Source organism: Drosophila hydei, unplaced genomic scaffold (genome assembly GCF_003285905.1).
Source record: "Drosophila hydei strain 15085-1641.00,03,60 unplaced genomic scaffold, DhydRS2 tig00008114-arrow-pilon, whole genome shotgun sequence".
Lineage (NCBI taxonomy): Eukaryota > Metazoa > Arthropoda > Insecta > Diptera > Drosophilidae > Drosophila > Drosophila hydei.
This window is the reverse complement of record NW_022045827.1, coordinates 6,060,895-6,085,446: the sequence shown is the minus strand read 5'-3', so window position 1 is coordinate 6,085,446 and position 24,552 is coordinate 6,060,895. Positions and strand designations below refer to the sequence as shown.

Sequence of the window (24,552 nt, the reverse complement as noted above, 5' to 3'; positions counted from 1 at the left end):
GAACTCAGGCAACAGAAAGAAAACAAAAAAAAAAAAACAGCGAAAAAGTTGTACAAATACAACGTGCAAGCAATACAAACACAAATAATTAACTTTTAACAATTTCAAGCGCGCTCTCCCACTCTCTCACTCTCTCTTGATAGAGGGGCAACACTCATAGAACAAATAGAGTGAGTTGCATAGAGCTATGTATGGAAAAATAACAAAACATAATGGACAGTAATAATAATAAGTGCAACAACAATAAAGAGCAATAGCAATAACAGTTAAAATGATTAACACTCACACACACACGCAGATAGCTGGTGGGGCAATCATTGCGCATGTGTGCGTGCTTTTGCTACGCTTTTCACGCTTCAGTGCGAGCAACGAAAACACACAAAATATAGGTCTAATAACATTTTGTGGCAAATTAAAAAAAAAATTAAACGAAAAAAAAAACCAAGAAACCACAACTGAAAATAGCTTTAGAAATGTTAAGAAATAACGAGAAGAAGAAGACGCAGAAGTTGTAGAAAGAGAACAAGCGCCAAGTTATAATGAACAAAAATGGAAACTAGTCGAGCAGAATCGAGGAACCGGTTCGTGAGCAACAACTTGGCAACTGTTTGACTCTGTGTACAAGTTGCTTTGCGTGTGTGTGTGTGTGTATCTATGAGCTACACAAAAGTTTAGCATTTAGATAAGAAAGATAGCAGCTGCGTCTTGCGGGTGGCGGGGAGCCACGCAGAAGCTTTGTTCGCGTACAAGTTGTAAACATGTGCTTGGGTGAGGCTGAACAGAAAAATAAAATATAATAAAATATACTGAAGAAGAGGAAGAATAAGCCATAACTCTATAAGGGAGAGAAGCAGAGAGTAAGAGAGCGAGAGCGAGAGTCTTTGAACTTTGAGCAGGGCGATCCAAGCTGCGGTTGCATACCTAGCAACAGCAGCAACTACAGCAGCTGAAGAAGGTGTGATATGATATATAGATACATAAACTGTATGTGGAAATGTGTTGCAAAGCTTGAGAACACGTTTTACCAAAGGTTCTTTCTTTTCTTGAGAAAAGAAAATGTTATTTGTCATTTTAGCGTTAACTTAAATTATTATGTTATTTATATTTCTATGAAAGTTCTAACATAGTTTTTTTTTTTTCAATTTTTATGTTAAGATTTATTTATTTGAGTTAGATTAATACTATTTGTTTTTTTTTTATTTGTCAAAATGATATATTTATTTTATTATTGTTAGTTTATTATTGAATAAATATTCTTCTCGATTAAATATTTATTGTTCGACATTTGTTATTTATTAGTCATTATTAATTATTTGGCATTCATTTTTTAATACTTATTGTTCAATATTAATTTTTCTAATCAGATTTACTGATAATTATTATTTTTAATTGATCATTTATTGTTTGTAATTTATTATTAAATTATAATTATGCAATAAGTTAAGAAGATTTTTTTATCATTCGTTGTTCATTATTCATTGGTTTTATTATTCAATATTTATTCCCATTATTTGTTTCATTACTCATTACATATGAATTATGCGTTACTCATTACTTAATATTCATTACTCATTACTCATCACTCATCATTCATTACTACTATAATTTGATCCTTAAACAAATTTATTTAGTTAACTTTAATTCGCATTTTCACCCCTGTAAGCTTTCATTAATAGGTCAGCTAGATATGTGAGCATTTCCTGTTAAATTCAATAATTAAATTAATTACAAGGGATTATAGAAAACTTCCCAGTCTACTAATATTTTTTTTATTTATGGATTTTGGATACACACATATATATTTATTTTTTTATGATTTTATTAATATTTATTTTAAGTTATGTTCGGTTATTTGCACAGTTGTTATATTTATTATCTCTGCCATTCATTGTTTGGACAAATGCATTTTGTTTTGAAATAATTATTAATTATAATTCACAGCGTTGCACTTGCATTATTTTCAATTATTTCGCATTCTGGCAGACAGGTTAACAGGGCTCGAGAGGTGCGCCAAAAGGGGCCGGCTCTAATGCATATATGCTCATTTGGGCATGTAAATTTAATTAAAATTGCACATCTAATTATGTTATAATATGCCAAAAATGCATTCGAAATGCTACACGCTGCACGCTGCCTGCTGCATGCTGCATGCTACATGTCACGGCCACAAGCCATGCCTACTTTGTGAAATAACAATTTTATAGGGCTGCTGACCATCCATGGATCCATGGAACGACTGAATGATTCATTTAGCAAGTCATGTCATAAAATGGATAGAAAAATAATAAAATTGTCTATATTGGTTAAAATTTAATCAATTTGACATTTGTACAATGGCATCAAGTGGCATGTGGCATGTGGCATGTGACAAGCTTTTATTAAAATTTAATTACATTTTTAAGTAGCTTGGCAAATCCAATGAACTTGGCCTGAGAAATGAGATTTTGGCCAGCCAATACAAAATTATTTATACTAACTAATTAGCATTGTTTTTGGCCAGCCAGAGCAGTTTATGTTTGCCACAAACAGTTCGATTAGATGAAGGCAAGTTGAAATTGTGCTGCTATCCCTCCACACAAAGCAAATTGCATGTGAATAATGCCACATATGACCAGATATACGCATATATATGACACAATAAAGTGGCCTTATCTGTAACCTGCCAGCACACAAAGTGTATGGATGTGTGTGTGCGTGTGTGCGTGTGTTATACAGAATGTTGATATTGATAAGAGCTCCACTAGCAGAAAGCTTATCTAATCGCATTCACCCAATGCGACCACAACAAAATCAATGTACACAAATATGTCAACTGTATGTGTATTTGTGTGTGCTTGTTGTGTGTGTCTGCCCCAAAAACGAGAAGCGTCCAACAATAATGGAAATTACAAATTGTTGCTGCACAGGTGCATTGTGTTATCAGGTAAACGTGGCCTAAATCAAAGCCAACACACACACAAAATAGCACAAACAAATACAATCAATTGTGTTCGATTGTGAATGGCATTTGTGAATGCATTCTAACAGAAAACACAGACCGTATCCATGACTAACAACAGTTTTTTCTCTTCTAATAAGCTGTTTGCCAAATGAAAAACTTCTAGCCAATAACTTGCTGCAACGGGCTGAGAGAGAGAGAGAGAGAAACTGTTTTCTCTGCGTGACTAATTACGAACGGCGACTCGAGTTAAATCGTGAATCGAATATGAGCTTGTGAATCATTTATGTACTCATGCTATTTTTATATTATAGATATATATTTTTATATATATATAGACTGACCGTAGCTCTCACTATTGTAGCTATCAAGTATTTCGTGGAAAAATTAAATAAGTAAAAGACGAGCGAGACTAAATTGGGTCGTCATATGATAAGTGTAAATAGTATAAATAATTATCGAAGCTGATTCGTATGAAGTAATTGTAAATCATCTGAGCTGTATTCAATGAAAAAGTTGGAGACCCAAGTATGAGCAGATAATCAGCAGCCAAAATCTGATGGCAATGCGCGCATGAGTATAAGATATCTTCATATATTAAACAGATGAGTAATCTTTATACGCCTGAGTACTTAGCATACTAAGGCGCACTTAACTCTTAGAACTAACTTGTAGTGAACACTATGAGTATTAGAAAAACTTTGCAGGTATTATTAATACTATTGAGTATTTTATGATTAGATAAACGAGCATTTTGCTTATGAATAGTTTTTGAGAAATGTGAATATGAGTGAGTAGAGATGAGAGAGTGCTGCTAAGTACTCTATGACTTATTAAGTAGTCCGAAAATAAGTATTTTTAATAATAATATAAGTAATATGAACAATTGATACATTAAGTGTAATTCGAGCCAACTAATTAACACCCAAATATACTGCAAAGAGTTTTGCTCTATGAATCTGTATGAAGAGTTTTGAGTATTTATATTTTATAGCCAATATTATTAATATATTATTATTATTTTTAAAAGGACAAAGGTTCGACTAGTACAAGCATAGTATTACAAGTTATCTTACTTCTTATGAATATTCACCTTGAATACAGTCAACAGTTGAGCTAAAAGACTATGAGTTTCAATAAAAATAGCATAAATATTGAGCAGCAATTGCTCACAACTCCAACTGGCTCTAGGTAAAGAATCCCAATGAGAGATGCGATATATATATGTTTTGCTTACAGTGACAACTGTGACTCAGGCCTTATACTTAAAAGTAACTTTTCTCTTTCATAGAGCTCTTATTCAAAGCACTCCTGTACGTGCTCATATAGACAATGCGTACAAATCGATCAAAAGTTTGGCTCACTGTAAGCTGTCAACTGTAAACTGTGCTCTACTTAAGGAAGAACAACCTAACACACACACACACACACACGCACACCCTTGGCAAACTTCTATATAAGCTCTCAACTTTTCTTTATTGTCTCGCAAATGTTTCATTGTTTGTTACATATATACATACATGTGTATATGTATGTTAGGGGGGAGCTTGTGTCTGCTATTATATTTAATTTGTCTGACATACGCTTTGTCAATATAGCACCATATTCTTCTTTCTCTCTCTCTGCCCAGCGATCTGTGTATGTGCCTTTTGCCCAAAATTTCAACATGGCCCAAACCGTTGCCAACTTCCTGTGCCCCACACACACGCACACATCGACACAGTGACACGTAAAGCGTTACACAAAGCTGCATTTTATGCATGTTAAAAAAGTTGTCTCTCAGAATTGTGGTTGTTGCCGACATTGTTCCGTCATTTTTCAGCAAATTAGTCATGAATTTGTTTATTTTATTTGCCGCAAACTCCGCTTGCCGCTAATGCGCTCCAAATGACAGGGAAAATGCCCGAAATGGAAAAACGACACCAATTTGTGCCACATAATCCGCAAATTGTGTGAGTGAATTTGAAAGAGAAAATCAATAGAGAGCTATTGCTGTGCTGCCAATCTGACCGAAGGCATCCAAAGCAGACCCAAAGCAGCCGACAAAATGAGCTGCAAATTTAAAGGCGTCAAAAAAAAAAAGGAAAAAAAAGTGGGCGGCAAGCAATTAAAAAGCGGAAATTGAATAAGCCAAAAGCAAAAGCAGCAGCAGCAACACCAACAGCAACAGAAAGGGAAACAAAAAAGTTAAGAACAAGAACAAGTAACTGGGCAAACTCTGCTCGCTGCGTAGCTGGAGGCGCGTTTAAGCCTTTGTCTTGGGCCCATTCACCTGCGAATTGCTTTGGGCCAACACCATTTGCTCAACTCGCCCAGTTTCAGTTTCAGTTACAAAAATTTTGTTTTCTAAGCCCGATCAAAAATAAAAAAGAAAATAAAAAAAAAAAACAAGAAGAAAAAACGTTGAGTCCAAGTCCAAGCACGGGCACAAAGCAAGGCAAAAACTCTAACGAAACGAGGATGTTATGAATATGAATGAGAATTCTGTCTCTCAGTTGTGCTTCTTCTTATATGCTGCATGTACGTGCAATTACCATACGATGAAATGCTGAGAGAATATGCTAAACAAGCTGCATAGACTCTATAAATACGCTAACATTTATATCGCAGAAAATATAGATTTGTATGTATAATTATATATTAATTTAATACAGTAATATATATATTTAAAAATATTTGAAGAAATAAAAAAAAAAAACATTTTAATGCATATATTATTTTTAATAATAATATATATATATATATATATATATATAGACAGATTTTTAAAGAGCATTTTTTTATAAATATTTTTGTTTCGTATTTTAAAATGTTTTTTTTTTTAAATTTTAAATGGAAAAAAATTTGTTCTTTTGCATATTTTTGAAAAATTATCTCATTTTTTCGCTACTTTTGAAGTAATAAAAGACTTGGCTGTACGAATCAATATATATAAATATAAATATATTTTTTTTTAAAATTTTTTTTCCACAATTTCTTTTAGGTCTTCCAAAAGATTCAATTACATACGAAATTAAGCCATTGATGTTCAAGCACGGTAAATCATATCTATAACCAAATATCGATATCAATTCACACACACACACACAGTCATGCCCCGACTGGATGCCCTATCACCTACCAAGTAATGCATGAAAAGGTCAGGTCTGCCAGACTGCCAAAAACAGTAGCTGGCCAAATGCAACCATTTTGCATTGCCAAACCAAAAAATCAAATATTTATTTCTATGCATGCTTTTTGTTTGCCATTTTATTTATTATAGAGACAGCGAGAAAGGGGAAGAGAGAGAGAGAGAGAGTAGCGGAGGCATGCCTCAATTTGCGGCCATTAAAATGCATAAGCTGCAAGCAGATTTTTTGCATTTGACATTTGGTTATTTCGTGCCATAACTAATACGCCGCGTATGCAGCAAGTTTTTTGAAAAGAAAAGATGGGCTACAAGAATTACAGTCTGGACACACACTCGCCCACTCACCACGCCCTCCTCTCTCGCTCTTTATAGAACTACGTCCAGCAGCCCATTAAACATTTATAATTACAAGATGCCAGCTCTGATGTGTGTTTGGCCATAAATGGAGAGAAAGCAACAAAACAATGTTAAAGTATTCAGTGTAAAGTGGCAGAGAGCAGCGGCTGCATTGCGTTAAGCTGCATCAACTTGTAGGAGCAACTGAAACCGAATCAGAATGTGAATCAGAAGCTTTAGCTCCTGCATTTTTTGGCTTGTTTTTGCAGCGGATTTTTTTGCTTTGCATACAATTTGCGAGGCTGCGGACTAAAGGGATTGGGGCTTGGCGTTGGGGAGGTTGTCAGCTTTCGACACACGTTGGGCGCCAGTTGAAAGGTTTTGCCTGCGGCAGAGGCTAAGCACGACGTGAACAAAAAGTGTCTGTCTTAAAGTCACGTCATGTTCGTGTGTTTCATGGGGTTTTTGCCTTGAGCGAGCGAGTGAGTCTGTGGTTGGGCTGGGGTGGGCTGGAGGCGTGAGGATGGGGGTTAACTGTAATGAGACAGCTGCTGCTGCTGCTTCATATGCCGCCCGACTCTGTTAATGTTGTTAGGCAGCAACAGCGGCAGCAGCATAAATAGCATCAGCATCAGCATCAACATCAACAGCAGCAGCATCAGCAGCAGCAGCAACAGCAGCTTCTTTTCAGCTAATGAGAATGGGAGCCGCCATGTGCGGCCCGCGCTGCATGGGCTCACAAAATTTTGTGTGGCTTAATAAGAAGCAAGCCAAAAACTCAAAATAAAAAAGGGAAAAACTGAAAAACATTGAAGGATTTTAATTAAATAGGCTGCTAGGCGCTGGCAAGTTGTAAATTTAACCCAGCCAAAAGTAGATGGGGCTCTTAAAGGCACCCACACACGTACGTACATATATAAAGCAGAATTGTGAGCAGCGAGCAGGAGGAAGAAGAAGAGGCTTTCGTCTTTTTATTGCTAGGATGTATCATGAGCACCTTTATTGTACACATAACTCTTTGAGCCTTTCATTACGTACAGCATATTGAAGATTGTGGAATGCCTAAGAGCTAAGCATGCTACTCCAGAAGGGAATAGAAGAAAAGTAGATTGCAGCTCAGGTGATTTATGTGCGGAAAATCATATTTTTAAAGACTTACAACATTGAGAAATTGTAAAATTAGATATTAAGTAAAATTAAAAAAAATATTGGGAAAGAAATAAATTAAAATTCCATTAAAAATAAATACAATAATCTGAAAAATTAAAAAAAAATTATAAAAAAAATGCTAAAGAAATTTTAATTAAGAAAAAAAGTTTAAAGGGAGTAACAGCTCTTCCATCTAGTCAGCTATAATTATGTATCTAATATTTCCATAATTCAAAAAAATCTTTTAGAATCTTCCATGCCTCGTATTGCAGTCATTAATTATAGCCGAAGAGCTAAATAAGCAAAGAACTCGCAACACAATAGCTTCATTAAAAGCCGAGTTACTTGGTACATTTGACCTTTCCGGCTTAAAAGCGAAGCATACGACGAAGCTCAAGCTGTTGCCTACCAAAGGTCACAGGGCATTCGCCCGCCTGGCGCTTCGGCCGAAGTCTTTCGGCTGTGGAGCCTACGAGCATGCGCAGTGGGGCAGAATATCCAAAATAATCTGTATAAGCAGGTCACTCAATGTGTGTGCGGAAAAAACCGCCAAACGAGACACTAAACGATATCGACTTTTGCTAATAGTTCCGTGCACTTCCATGTTAATCAATCATATTCGAAATATTTATACAATGAGCCAGCCCAGCAGCATATTTTGTATAGAACAAGTTTTCTATAATAAAAAAAACATTGTGATGTTCCCACACACACATACACACGGAAAAAGTTGTGTGTGTATCAATCAGCGCTTAAAAATAAACGTCGCTGCCTCGTGATATCATCTCGAGGCTCTGGCGCTCAACTTCTGAGTTCAGCTTACCTGCTAAGATGGCTGCCAGAAATACAAAAACGATCCGTGACATTTTGTTGTTGTTGCAGATTCTTCTTGTGCTTCTTCTTCTGCTCTTTGCTGCTCCTGTAATCCTTATGTGTGCACTTTTATAAGTATTTTATGTGACTTTTGCCCTGGCAAAGGCGCTTTTTTTATTATTATGATTTTTATGTTTGAGGTTTCTTGTTGTTGTTGTTGTTTTTTGCCTTTTTTCACTCTCGCGTATTTGGCAAAGAGCTTAGTGATTTTTGCCGTTGCTGTTGTTGTTGTGCTTTAGCTTTTCAAGCATTAAATGTGTCGCTTTAGCTGAGCTGAAGCAGAGCACTGAACACTTTATGGCCGCTGCAGGCTTTGTGTGTGTGTGTATGTATGTGTGCATATATTTTATATGTGTTTACTTTTAGCGCGCACTGTCAACGGCACAAATTTGATGACGAAATTTTTGCGGGTTTCTCTGGCACAAAATATTATTTTTTTTCTATATATGTATTTGATTTTATATGCAATTGCCAATTGGCACAACTAACGCGACAGAACGCAAGTCCGGCTGACTAGTTGGCCAAGACGCAGATACGGGCACAGATACAGATACAGCGACTGCTATAGCGATAGCGACAGCGACAGCAACAGCTCCTACAGATACACACGCACAGCGCACGCTACCAAAACGAAATGACGTTATGAATTTGATGACGTTGAGCGTGGAACGTTAAGTATTCGGCTTTACCGGTAAAATATATACACGCACACGCACTACACACCAATACGCGCGTCTGTTCTCTGTGTGTGTGTGTGTGTGTGGGTGAAACGACGAAATCGAACGAACCGACGTGCCGAGTCAAGCCAAACAAAATAAACGAACGTGCGAAACGAAACGAACACGAGTCGCACAGCGCACACGAACGAAATGGCGTTTCGAATGTTTAAATGGGAATTCGGCTGGAGAGCGAACGAAGCGTTGAATGCAACAGTTACCAACAGACTGAGTGTATCTGTTTCCATGAAGTTGCCAAACGGCCACGCAGCGGCAGCAGCAACAACACACACACACACATGCACGTACACGACGCCGCGTTGATTGCACACATATGCAGCGCTCATACACACGCATATGCAGGCAGCGCAGCGCAACCCAGCAACATATTTCGTGTGCGCTTGGCAACATGCGCACCAAGCTAGCAACATTTGCTGATGTTGCTAAGCCCATAGCATGTTGTTGCTGCGTGTCGTGTTCCACTTTTGCTGCGGCATCGACTGTGGCATCTTTTGTCCGTTTGATTTGAATTTGTTTGTCTCTTGTGCATTGTCAAACACACACACACTCGCACACTCGCACACACACCTAAATCAATTATGAACTGCAATCGAAATATGCATATTGCATGACAAGTTCTCTGCGGGCATCTGTGGCGCCACCGAGTTATTTATTGTGGCACATAACATATTCATTTTTCCCAGTGCCACCGCCATCCACACCGTGCAACGCACGTGGCCAATAACATTAGCAACCTTTTAAATTTAATCGAAGCTTCTATTTTTTCAACAAAACGCGCGCGCTTTGAATGCCCTTTGGCCATATTTTTGCATACGCTTAACCAAAACCAAGGCATTGGCAAAAATATATACCCTGTAGAGCGGCAAGTGAGAGTATATATTCAATTTGTATGTAGCTTGTCAGAGAGTTTTTGACTTATTTAAAGATTGGCTTATTCTAAATGAGCTTTGGGAAATGATTGAATTTTTTGCTGTTTACAGGGTATACAGGGCTTTTGCTTGATTGATTGGGAACGAAGATTTGTCTTAATTTATATGGAGCTGTTTGAATTTACTATTTATTATTATTTTTTTTTAATTTTTTCCTATGCTCGAATTTGTTATTTCTTGTAAAAATAAATAAATAAAAATATATAAAATAAAGAAAACAAAATTTATGAACTAATTTTAAAAGTATTCAAATGCTAAAGAGAAGAGAGATAGGAAATAGAAGATATTATAAAATATCATTGAAAGCTGAATCTTGTCAAGAAAGCTATATAGAAATCAATAGATCAGCTGAAAAATCTTGTATTCAACTATTTTTTAAAAATTCTTTTAAATTAATTTTACAAATTTTTATCAATAAAAATGTCAATCGAGTCTGATTTAATCTCAACAAATGTCCAAAATTCGAGCAAGGCAATAAAACTTACCTTTTATATACATATTCAATGTTCATTATGAATACAGGGAATCTGCTAGTCGTTCAATTGCAGCTGCAGTTTGCTGCTGCTTTTTTTGTTGTCGATGCTTGTGCATTTTGCATGCAATAAAAATATCGCATGCTGTAAAGAATGTGAGCAGTGTGCAGTGCACTGGAAATTGTAAATTCATGTTATGGCCAGGCGACGGGACTATGGAAATGTGCGAGTGAAATGGGCAGAGAGCAGAGGGCAGAGGGCAGAGGGAGGAAGGGAGGGAGCTGTGTAAGGGGAGGGGATGGCAAAGCCTAGGGTATGTTGTTGTTGTGGGGGGTTCGTCACTTGGGCGAAGGCGTCGCTGCAAAATGTAGTCCAGTTACTTGGGGCAATTGAAAGAGGTAGAGAGAGCAGAAGAGAGGGGGCAGAGAGCAAGGGAAAGCTAGTGGCAGCATGTGTTTATTGCCAGCCAGAAAATGATGATTACACGTAATGTGTAAATGAAGGAGGGACTGAGGCTGGACTAAGAAGAGGAGCTAACGCTGAGGCGTGCAAAGGCCCGGAAAAGCAGCCGGAAAAAGCAGCGGCAAGCAGCAAGGCAAAAGCTAACAGGCGTTGGCAGCCAATGGACAGCTGCAGCCAGTGGCATATGCAAGCAGCTTCTGCAGTTCAATTTTGCGTGTGTGGCAGTGGCAGCAGCAGCAGCAGCAGCAGCAGAACAAGCTGATGATGAAGAAGAAGCAACAGCCACAAGGCAGTCCGCCTGGCGACAGAACGAGCATCTGCCGTGGCCAGCAAACAGCTAGCAAATAAATATATATATATATATATAGAAAAACAATGTCGGCTGGCTGAATAGAGGCGGCGAAACAGCAACTGAAGCAGAGGATACAAAGCAGTTCACGTTGTAGTTATTGTAATTGCAAGTGTTTTGCAGCTTGCCAAGGAATTCAGGGGATTTGCAGCCACAGCTAAAAGCCATCTCAAAAGCAGAGGAAAAAGCCAGCTAAATAAGCCAGAGCATTCCTTGAGCTTAACCAAAAGAGTTTTCAACCTTTATTTGTTACATACAAATATCTTTTTACTTAATTACTTGCTCTCTCTCTCTCTCTCTCTCTCTCTCTCTTTCTTTTATATTAATTAAGCAAAAGATTCGCAGCTGTAAACAAGCAAAGAAAAAATGCTTGCTCACAGATCTCTATGGCATTTGGCTTTTGTACACATCTAAGAATTTCACCCAAAAACTGTCAAAGCTAAAAGTTTTTATATTATTCTCTTTTATGCTCATTGTGTATGGACGTAGAGGGTATAATGATTATGTGCACATTGATGTAGGAATTTATTATATTATTATTTTATTTATCTTCATACATATAAAATATATTTTGTCTGGCTGCTTCTCTGTCTATTTCCTTGTCGAGTTCTTAATATGGAGCAGCAGCAAAGTTTTGACTTTGATTAGGCTTGGTTATGCTATCATTTAATCTTTTCATAGATCCTTTTTATAATAAAAATCTGATATTTCCTCTTAGTTTTCATAGCATCGCTTGAAGAGCTTCAAATCAAGCGAAATTAAGTTCAGAATATAAACTAATGTCAGCCAATTTTGAATATCTTTTGCCATTTCCCCAGAGATTTTATTTTGTATATCTAAGAAGCAACAAGATGATTTGTTTCTAAGAAGATAGAAGCAAATAATTTCTAAATTCCCGCATGATTATGCCTATATTCTGATGCCTCTAGACTCTACTCTGATGTCCAAATTTTCAGTAACTTTTTTTATAAATTTTCTATAAATATTTATTTTAGTATTAAGCTGAGACTTGGAGCAGCCAATTTTATTTTATTTGAAGAAGAATTCATGAAAGTTTAATGGCTAAATATTGCAATCAATCAAATCAATTGAATTACTTAGATAGTTTTCGAGATGAACAAAGTATAAAGGGTGATCGCCTGATGCCTAGCTGTGCATATTTATTATTATTATTTAGTACATATATTTTATATTATTATGATATGGTTCTTATATAATTAATTCATATCACCTACTAGAACATAAACATCTACTTATAATTTTTAAAATTTATTTTTGCTTTTTCCTTGTATCACTTTTGGCATATGAGCCTCAGTTCTGTGGGCAACTGGTATTTGGCTTATGCTTCATAGATCTATGACTTCAGTCCTTAATCTTTCAGTGACTCTTCCTAAAATCATCAACGTTTGCCTCAACTCAAATGCTAACTTCTTCAGTCAATTCAATCTGAAGTCTCAGATCTATTGCTGTTTCAATTGAGCTGCAACTGTCAACTGCAACTCCTCATGACATAGATAAACAAACATATATATGTATATATATATAGAGTGAGAGAGAGAGAGGAGCTGTTTGGTCATATGCATTTTATGCTAAACCGAATATGGCATCCAATCATGTCACGCCCCTGCCGGCAATGTCAACGCCCACACAGAAAAGCCCAAGTCAAACTCATTATAATTTCATAGCAAGTCATTTCCATAGTGTTTTTCGATAGCATATGACAGAGAGAGAGAGAGACAGAGAGGGAGAGTGAAAGAGAGCAAAGATAAAAACAATAACCTGCAACATAATGAAATGAAAATCGCCTAGGCAGCTGGCAAGCGACTACTAGAAGCGACTGCTACAACTATATTAAGTTACCAGAACATGCAAATTTGGCCAAAATGAGGCAGGAGGGGCGTGGCGCGTTAAGCTGACTGTGGATGCGAGGAGATGCAAGCAGCAGCAAGACCTTGCATTGCAATTGAGTTACAGTTTTCAGTTTACAGTTTTCAGTTTTGTGTGTTTGCGATTATTACTGCAAGCCAAGAGGGGGCGTGGGGCGTGGCACTAGAGGGCCGGCGTGTGCCTCGCTCATATTGTGCAAAACAATGAATTTACATGGATTTTTACTAAAACATATTTTTTTTCTTTTCTAAGTGGGGGGTTGGGGGACTACATATATGTATATTGGACTGCGTTTGGTCTCTGCAACTGCAATGACTTTTAGGCCGTGGGCGCTGCGTTGGCAGCAGATTAAACTTCGCTTGTAATGAGAATTTTTTAACAGTTCAAGTTGTTGCAGCTGCTGCTGCTGCTGTTGCTGCTGCTGCTGCTGTTGCTGCTGCTGCTGCTGTGTGGGTGTGTAGCTGCTGCAGGCGGCTCTTGTTGCAGTTGCTGCAATTGTTGCAGCTGCTGTTGTTGTTGTTGCAATTGTTGCAGCTAGAATTGTAACCCGCAACGTCAGCACGTGCAACGCATCAGCGAATGCTTTTTTTATTTCGAGTCTTTTTTCTGGTTTGCGTGTGCCCAAGGGCGGCAGAGGTGGGCGTGGCACGCGTTTATCACAACCAAAAACGTCATTAGTAAGCGGCAGATGAAAAAAACTTAGATGAGCGCATTTGAAAGTCAATTGAAGATGAACTAGACGGGTCATAAAAATACCCTGCAATAGGCAAAGGAAACAGGGAAGTGTGAGCTAGTGGGGAGTGCACGACTGCCAGATACCCAACTGAGCTTCTCGCACAGCTGCTAAATAGGGAAATTCAAGTGCGTATCCTAAGTCCTCCTCAAGTTAAGCTAGAATAACAAAAATATCAAAATATCGATAATTATCGATAGTCAGAAAATGGGCTGACTTATCGAAAAAATAACTGATGAACCCAAGCTGCGTATGCAGAAATATGCACTTAAATTGCACGTCTCTAGCTGGACACAAACGATCTACCCCATATGCATGTGTCAACTACAGGGTATACTTGCTGTTAAAACTAGTGTAGGGCGTCTCGACTTTTGGGCATTGTTAACGCTGATGACGCTGAAGCTGACGCAGCAGCGTGCAACGTGCAGCGCGCAACGTGCAACATGTTGCGGTTGGGTGGCTCCAATTGGGACTCGAGTGAGCATAAATTCAAATGTGCTGCACGCCAAGCAGAGGGACTCATACTTATGCGACCAAGCGAGTGTGTGTGTGTGTGTGTGCGTGTGTGTGTGAGAGTCGCTGTGATTCATGCGAGTAGATGGCGCAGTATTCGCAAAACTATTCGCACTCGGAGCGTGGCAACAAATTGAGATTTATGTGCGAAAGGTTTGTGTAAAAAGTTGCGCAACCTCAGCCAATTGTGTGTGTGTGTGTGTTGGTGTGTGTGTGTGGCCTGGTGACCGCTGTGGTATGGGGAAATATGGCAAATGGCAAAAATGGGTCTCACTGCGGAAAGAGCTGAAACAACAGCAAACTGGCAAAAGTTCGCAAAGTTGTCGCCGCTGCAACATTAGCTTTGGTCCTGCAGGGCGCAACAATCTCGGCCCCGCTGACATATGTTGGTAGAAAGTTTTGAGCTTGCCAAAGGTTAAGGGCGCTGGGGATTTAGTTTGCTACTTGGCTTATTTACTTCATGGCACTTGCACAGTTTTTGGCAGTTAACAAGCAACTAAAATGCGCAAAGTAATGCAAATGTTTTACTCGGCAAGATGATTGCCAAAGTTGCCAGAGTTGCCAAAGTTGCCAAAGTTGCCTAAATAAATTACACTTAGCACACGCAGGCAACAAGTTGCAAGTGCTTAATTGAGCAGCAGGTTCTTAGAATGAAGTAAAGAACAATAGCATCTTCCAGCGAGGCAAGTAAAGATCTTTGCACACGTCTCAACATGTTGCTGCCAGAAAGTTTGTGTCAGAAACAAAATAGTTGCTCAGCAGATCATTGCGTGCAACATGTGTGTATGGGCTCAGATCAGAGCTGTAGTTAGCTAGTTACATGTTGCTATTAAATTATGTTAACACCTACTCAACAAGTTGCTGAAAGAATGTAGTAGCCCAGCATGTTGCTGGAGATCTTTGTTTATATCAGCTGAACATGTTGCTCTCAAACTATATCAGAGCTGTAGTCAACTAGTTACATGTTGCTGGTAAATTTCCGTAGCGGGGCTCATATGTTAACAGCTACTCAACATATTGCTTTAAGAAAGTTCTTCTAGATCAACATGTTAACAGTGTCTCTGTAGGCAACATACTTACACTTAGCATGTTGCCCTTAGCAACAAAAGTAGTTCGAAGCTGTAGATAGACACAATACATGTAGCTGGAAACTTTGCATAGATTAAAGATGTATCAGCTTGTAGTAGATCAGCTCGTTGCTGCGATTGATAATTAAACATACAATTGTTATAAACAAATTCTTAGCAGTAACTCAACATATTGTTACAAGTAAATGTCTAACAATGTTAACTACATTAATTTTAGCCATAAGCAGCTTTAACAGCAACATTTTGCTGTTGTCGCAGCGATCACGGCTGTGGGCAACAGTTTATCAGTTGCTATTATAACAGAGAGAGCGCAGCTATCGTACTGACTCCTCTCTCACTCGCTCACCCTATCTTTTCCTCATGCGCTCACCTACTCCATAACTAGCACTGCTGTTTCATTTCCAATCGTTGCACTTCCTCCCTTTATCGCTCTCTCTCTCACTGTTAACTAGCAGTTGCCAATTGTTAGTACTTAACAGCGTGCTGTTAATGCTCAGCTTTGTGCTGCTGTTAATGTTGAACCATTTGTGGACTGTACCCTTTGTACCTGTTGTCTGTTTTGTTGGCTTTTAAATGCTCTTTGCGCGCGCTTTTAATACACACAGAGAGAAAGACACACACACACAGCCAAACAGCGACGTCTGTGTGCTCGTGTCGAACTGTATTCATTTGTATCTTTTGCATCTGTAGAAGTTTCTGTTGCTTTTCTGCCTTTTGTTTTTATTTGCTTGTTTGTTGGCTGCGCCTCACGTTTTTCTTTCAGCTTCTTCTTTTGAAAAACGGTCAATGCTTAAACCAAAAAAGAAAACAAGAAAAAAAAAACAACACTAAAGCGAACTGAAACGAATTTCCACTGTACATCCGTCTCTTAGTTTTATTTATTTACTGCGTTTACTCTCCTTTTCTGTTTGCTGCCGCTGCTGCTGCTGCTGCTGTTGTTGCTGCTGCTACGTGCATCTTTTAGCTACCAAATAGCCCCCATCCTCACCGTGTGCTGTTGTCGAGTGGCTGCCACAGAGAACGCGACGTTTGTTGGCCGTTTGTTGGCTGGCTCCACGCTAGATTAGGTACAGATACACAAATTCGAATTCAATTGCTTTGCTTTGCTCTGCTTGGCTTGGTTTCAGCTTTTGGCTTTGGCTTTGGCTCTGGCTCTGGCTTTGCCTTTGCCATTTGCCATTCGCCTGCTTTTACTGTATTTTTATTTATACGCTGCCCGAGGGTATTCTCATTTTGTTAGTAATTGCATAAAGCTGTGATGCACACGCCTTTAGCTGTAATCATATATATATTTTAGTAAATATTTGGAAATTCTTATCCATTTGCTGTGTCTTTTTTTGAGGTATTTCTTTGATATTTCATTAACTATATATTATTAAATCTGTATAATGAAATGTTTTTTTTATAATTATTTTTGACCCTGATTAGTTCAATTATTAAATTGCTTAACACTAAATTTTGTTGTCCAACTTTTAGTGTATAGTCGCACTACTATTTTTATGAACAGCGCCGTATATTCACAGGGGCTTTCTTGCATTAAAATACTATAGCTTATAGCTTTAGTCTTAGGTACTAACTGTACAAAAGTGCTTTCTGATAAGACAAACTATTTTGTTTTATAAGGCAACTTAATCAAATGCAAATTGGACTAGTTTAACTTTGCTGCCTTTTCCTTAAATTTGAAAAATCTTACTTTATTAGAACTCCTTTATTTTATATCATCCATGCGTACTAAAAACTTATTATATAAGCAACTTTTAGTTCTAGATACCATAAGCAAATAAGTAATTGAATTATGAAGGAGTTTAATGAACATTGGCTTGGCTGACCAATGAGATAAACTAAAGCTTTGAACCCAACAAAAATAATTTTTCATGTAGTTCGATGTAGTTTCAGGGTTTTCCAAATATATATACAATCAAATTCATAAAGCACTAATATAAACTGTCGATTTAGACAAGGATTAAATTTTTTTTGGTTTTATCTGTTATTTAAAATATGTTAACTTAACCAATACAAATTTGATTGTTCCTAAGAACTTTATGGAGCTGCTGTAGTGAGCAAAGCTTCGTTAAACTAGTTGAGTCTTGGGTCTTAAAATCTAACTTTGCTTAAGAAAGCTAAAAATTTGTTCAAGAGTAGATATCTAGTATGAAAAGCTTCGCTTAACTTAACTTGTCTAATGCAAGCTTTACTATGTTTAATCTATTATAATATCAGTTTCATAGAAACTATCATTTGAGAGGGCAGCACCAAAACTTGACAAGTTAAAACCTCATACAACATTTTATAAAACAGTTCTACTAATTAACATTGTTAAAAAAGCCTGTTACATATATAATTAGAGTAATTCGCAGTCGTTGCTCAGCTTAGCAACTCCATTCACTTCTTTTTTATGTGAGCTGACACGACAACGTTTGTGGTGCAAGAGTGTGTTACAGTTTTGGTTTATTTGGGTTTGTTTTGGTTTTGATTTGGTGACTAATAAAAAGGTCAAATCATTTTTATGGCCGCAGGGGCTGAAGCTGCTGCCTGTCATTGTTTTTAGCTTTGTTTGATGTGCTGCGTGACCGGGCTGCGAGTCGGAGCCCACTGCCAATTGGGCATTAGGCATGCCAATAAGACTTCTTGGCTGGATTAAATGCATTATAATTAAGCTAAACAAAAGTGAGTTCAGCAGAAGTAACGAGCAGCCAGCCGCTGGCTAAAGTGGCAAGGCAAGCTCGTTCAAGGCTAAGGGCAGGCGTGGGCGCAGACGTCGAGCCCTGAAGTCTAGTCCAAACTACTTAACCTTTGGCTGCAGCTTAAGGAGCACACAGCTTGTCCTGGCCGGGACTGGCTGGCCGGGCCGCAGCTCAGAGCAGTTAGTCAGCTCTGACATTAACCCGCCAAGCAACAAGAGTCGCCCGGCCGCCCACCGCCTGCCACAACAGACGTGCGTCAACGCCCACAAACAAGCTGAGCCGCTGAGGCGAATGCCTCTCTCGCATGCTGAAATTTAAAATGTATCATATTGCAGTGCCACACCCACACAGACAGACAGACAGACAGACACCACCCACTAGAGGCCCACACCCACACATGCAGCCATGCAGGCATGCTGCGTGCTGCATGCTGCATGCTACACATGCCAACCAGTTGCAACATTTGCGCCTCAAGGCAAACGCTCGCTCCTCCACGCATCCTTTCGCCTCTCGTCTGCCTGCCTTTTTTATCATCATGCATTTTAATGCGCCATTGAAATGTGAAGTGCAACTGGAGAAGAAGTGGAAAATAACTAAAGTGTCGCCTCGACTATGCAGTATGTACTTCTGTCTAACTGTCGCTGTCGCTGTCGCTGTCGCTGTCGCTGTCTCTGTGTGTGTACGTATGTGTATCTGTCTTTTGTCTCTAAAATATTATAAAACATAACAATAAGTAGACGGCAAATGTGAAGTTTACTTTAGCAGTCGACGTCGCAGCTCCCTCTAGACACACACAGCAGCCCCCCAGCCAACCAGCCAGCCAGTTGCCAAGCTGTAAAGCCGGTTTGTGTCGTCACTAAAAAAGTCAGGCTAAGACTTCAATTCGTGTTACTTTTGTTACTTTTGTTGCTGTTGCTGCTGTTGCTTTTGAGCCATGGTCATCATCACGCATTGGGGCAAACAGGTTTGCTACGTCGTCTACTGTTGCAAGACGCACCCAGTTTGGCTGCAACACCCCCCTGCCTCTGCCGTCCTCCCTCAGGTCCGCCTTGGCACCCGCATCTCTTGTATTCAAGTCTTCGCTTTCAATGCTTTTGGCCTGCTTCGGTTTCTCTTCTCTTTGCTATACTTTTGCTCTTGGCCACATATTGTGCGCTTTGGCTTAGCACTCTATTCTATTTGGTAAACCTCTTTTACCAAGCTGCCCCTTGTGCTGTGCCTTTGTAATTGCTGTGCTGTCTCATTTAGCTGGCAGCGTCTGTTGGCACCCTCACACATCTCAACATTGTTTCGCAACATGTTGCTGTAGCCCTAAATGTTGCTGTAGTTCAACTTAATTGCATTGACTCCAAACAATCTTCTAGCTAAGGAAAACAGTTAAAAAATTAAACAGCTTCGTGTAACAATTCTGCAGTTGTTGTTTGCCGTTGCTGCTGCTGTTGCTGCTGCAGCATTTGCGATACGTGACTTTGCTATGTGGCTGCTGTTAATGTTGCTGCTGCTGCTGCCTCTTGGCATTGCTGTCAGTTGGCATTACGTTTCGTTGACAACAGCATTACAGTTCTCAATTTCACATATCGCATGCCCAACTATCACTGACACACACACACACAACATACTACACTGAGGTGTGCTTACATCTCTTTGCTTTTGCTTTAGTATATGTGTGAATACACAAGACACAGAACAGCATCGAATACTTTAATACTCTTTATAAATGTTTCTTTGATAATCAAATTGTAATATATATCTATATCTAAATAACATTAAAAATATTGTTGAAATAATTCTAACAGTTGAATTCAAATTTCAATATAGTTTTTTTACTATTAAATTAGCTTAGGTTTATTTAAAAAAAATATAAATATTAAAATTATTTTTTTTATATAATATATATATTTATATATAATAATTAATATACAATTTAATAATTTTGCATTTATATTTGAATATAAAATTAGTCAAATTTAATTTTTTTAATTTTATAAAAATGATTTAATTTAATTTTTTAATTTTATAAAAATGAAAAAAAAAATCATCTACTTTTTACGTCATATTTTATTAATATATATATATATATAATTTTACGAAATATTACAACATATCGCTGTCAGAGTCTTTTTTTTTTAACTTCACGCTTAAGTTACTCATTTTATTTGATTAAATAAAGTTGATTGCAAAGGTTCGCTGATGATAGAAGAGTTAGATGCTTGGATTAGCTATGCAGATAAGCAGGCAAGTTTTGATTCGTGGAATGATTTAGAGGCTTCTGACCTATGTTAGAATGTGAAACTCGGTCTATAACATATTCATATTAAGGAATAAACTTCAGCTTTCCATTTCACATTTAAGACTCAGTCAGAAGGAGAGATGGAGAGAGAGAGAAAGTGTAGTAAGCCGAGAGATATGTATCTACTTTTGCTCAAAGTTCATTTCATGCTAATCAAGACTATGTTCACATGCTCATGGGCTCAGTGCCTTCATCAAGGCGTTACATATTTCAGGACAAAAGTCCGATACACCTAGTTTCAGTGTATAGACAGTGAAAAGGGCTTCGAGTCGCTTCCAATTTTGCTACCTGAAACTTAGCCACCACGTAGCCACCAGCAGCAGCAGCACCACCACTTGCACCTCTTGCCAGCCATACCATCTGTTAATGTGTCGAAAATGTTACAAGCAGAAACTTGCGGCTTGTAAGCTGCCTGCTGAAGAAAAGCAAACCAAAACGAAGCGAAACCAAACTAAACTAAACCAAAACCGAGCTGAACGCAGCAGACGAGAGGCAATGTAACATGGGGCAGCTGGTAACCGCAGAGTCTTGAGCTGGAAAAAGCTTTGCTGGGCAACTTTTGATGTTCTCAAGACATAATTCTAAGAAATTTTGACACTTTTGACATTTAGTAGTTTTGTCTATGCGACGTACGAAACGATGCACAGCTGCAGCAACTTTTGCTGCCTCAGCGGCCATTTGCTCTCTCTCTCTCTCTCTCTCTCTCTCTCTGTGTCTCTCTCGGTATCATGTCTGTGCCATGTTTGCCCATTGTATTGGCCATGGCTAGCAGAGGATGATGTTCATCCTGCAGCTACTCCTCCTTCTGCTACTACAACTGCAAATCCGTGGCTGCAATTAAAAGTTGCTGCTCGGCAAGGGTCCATGTCATGTGCAGCAATATTGGAAATTCAATGGCCACTGGCACTGGTCGATGCGTCAGTGCTTCAGCGTCCAACCAACCCATCGACCAGACGACCAAGCCTCAACAGTCGGGTTTAGCTTTAAGCAAACAGTTGCCAAACACAACGAAATCTACTTAAAAGTAGCAAGTGAAAAAGGCCTTCGGCCATTTTGCGTGTTGCAAAAGTTGAAAAGGTTTTCAAAGAAAATCTGCATATAATTAGGGTTTCGCTGAATGTAAAAACTTTTCAACTTTAACTTCAAAATCGAAAAATAAAAAACACGCTCAACTACAGTTATGGGCATTATTCAAGAGAAGAACGTGATTAAAAGCAATAAAAACATATTTAGCTTTTGCGTTAGAAAATAAGCAATTGCTTAAAGTATTCAATAATACTCAGTAAATACTAGAAGTTGGGATATTGATAGCCAAGAAAAACATGAAGGAACATGCTGAGTGCCCAACTAGATAATACCCTAACTAGGCGCAGGCCTAGTTCTTGAATCACGTTTGGCGTGAAACTTCTTGGCCCAAAACTTTAGTAATTGAAACGCATTTTTAATTTGGAGTCTTGAGGCATCCGAATCCAAAAACAGTTCTAGGCTGTGAACTAATTAGAAGAAAGAGCTGAAAACTTCTCACTGCAAAGCCACGTTCAAATATCTATATCTGACAACATTGGGGAAATGCAGATAATCATTAGTAATGAAGTTCTATATAAAAGTGCCTCATTAAAATGGCAAATTATAAGGTTTTTAGTAGTTTCCAGATCAAATGTGTGGACAAAAGCTTGACTAGCTAGTCATCTTAACAGCTAATGGGACAGTGCACTCCTTCTTCTGCCTGTAATATTCATCACATTCATATTCCATATTCCAGATTCCACATTCTACATTACATATTCCATATTCCATATTCCGTATTCCGTATTCCATATTCCATATGACATATTCCCACATTCCATATTCCACATTCCATATTCCATATTCCATATTCCATATTCCATATTCCATATTCCATATTCCATATTCCATATTCCATATTCCATATTCCATATTCCATATTCCATATTCCATATTCCATATTCCATATTCCATATTCCATATTCCATATTCCATATTCCATATTCCATATTCCATATTCCATATTCCATATTCCATATTCCATATTCCATATTCCATATTCCATATTCCATATTCCATATTCCATATTCCATATTCCATATTCCATATTCCATATTCCATATTCCATATTCCATATTCCATATTCCATATTCCATATTCCATATTCCATATTCCATATTCCATATTCCATACTCCATATTCCACATTACATATTCAACTTTCTATATTTCACATTCCATTCCGTTCCATTCAATATTCTATATTCCATAATCCATTTTCCATATTCCATATTCCATAATCTCTGTTCTACAGGGGTTACCCTCACAGGGCTTTGCCACACTTCAAATTACATAATTTACTTGAATAGAATCTAAAACACTAAAGCCCGATAAAAAGCATTTGATCTAATCAGAAAACGTGTCGATTTCCCATTTCCACCCACAATCAATTAAATAGAGAGAGCAAAGCAAAGCAAAAAATATTCAATTAGAATTGATTTTCTTCTATTATTTGTTGTGGAACGCTTATCAGATGGCTTTCAATTAACTGAAACTTTTGTGGGTTTGCGCCGCCCTCAGCTCATGCTCCGGCCGATTGCAATTAACTCGCTGCGAAAGCCATAGGAACCGCACACGAGTTCACATTGAATTGCGGTGCAACCACTTAGCCACCACTGAGCCACCGAGATAGTCAAGGATTCGGCCATTAGTTGGCTCATTTTTGTTATGTTTACACGCGATTTAACCGAATCGTGACGATTTACATCTGCTTCGATCTAGCGAAGCGCCATATTCGAGTGCTCTTGCAGCTTATAGATTACAGTTATGTGCGCCAGGACAATAATAATAAGGATAATAATAAGGACAATAACAAATGCGAGCACTGCGCCCTCGCGCTGACACATCGAAAGCTGCTGACAATAATCTATTGCAATTTATTAGCCGAGCGCCGAGCAGAATGAGATAAAAATACCAGCAAATGTCTTGAAATGCTACAAGACCGAAAAGCGGACTTAACACCACAGCCACGCCCACCACCACCACACCACACTCGTGTGTGTGTGTGTGATAAGTGTTGATCTATTTGGCAACTGTTGCTGATTATTTATTTGCGCTTTTAGCTGAACCTTTTCTTGAGCCAAAATGCTTCAATGCTGCCAATTTCGAGTTACCCCGAAAAAAGCATAAGTGAAAGTGTTTTAAATGGGATTGCACGACTCGCTGCTACCCTGTGCTTTTGAGTTTTACTTGAAGTGAGCAAAATTGCTTCAAGTTTTGGGAATGTTTTTGGAGAAGATTTTTACAAAATTTTGTCATTCATAAAATTGAATCTTTCAGTGATGAGTCGATTAAGGAGGAGATCGATCACTATGTGAGCTTTAAAGTGCAATATTTGATAACCTTATTAATCAAATTTATTAGAATGGAAGAAGTTATCGATTATTTTAGACAAACTAGCGCTGGACGAATGGGCAGGCGAACAGATCGAATCGTCTGTTCATGCTAGCTTATAGTCTTCCATACCTTATGGGTGTTGCCACGCCTTCTTTCAGCATTAAAGTTTTCAATAATGTGGATCTATTTTCCATATATGCTATATATATATATATATATATATATATATATATATATATATATATATATTTTAATCTGCATAACTGTTAAATGTAGTAATATGAGCGCTGCTTCTAGCTCTGTCTTTTTCTCCGAGTGGCTTTCATAGTTGTTCAGTTCTAGATTATAGCAGCCATTTGTAAAGACCAAACGTATACCCCATTTACTATGCTTACAGGGTATAAATGCAAGGCAAGCATAGAAAGAAGTCCAAGCCAGAGAGCAAGTCCAGTTGTTAGTCCGACTTTGACAAGGGTGGACAATGGCGATTAGCGCACGGCACTAATGGGACACCCAACCAACTACACACACTGACACACACAGACACATCCTTCAGCCATGTGTTTGCTGAAAGGCTTTG

The 24,552-nt window shown here is 38.2% G+C and overlaps 1 protein-coding gene across 5 annotated transcripts in view; it reads right to left on the bottom strand.

Moving 5' to 3' along the window:
- LOC111595419 (fasciclin-3) overlaps positions 1-9,358 on the bottom strand; it is a 96,460-nt gene extending 87,102 nt beyond the window's left edge. For all 5 annotated transcript variants that reach the window (XM_030224379.1, XM_030224381.1, XM_030224382.1 and 2 more), the window contains exon 1: positions 8,377-9,358. In XM_030224379.1, the coding sequence (XP_030080239.1) occupies positions 8,377-8,419 (43 nt within the window). In that variant the 5' untranslated portion in view covers positions 8,420-9,358. The remainder of the gene's footprint in view (positions 1-8,376) is intronic.
- Between the last annotated feature and the right edge of the window lie 15,194 nt (positions 9,359-24,552).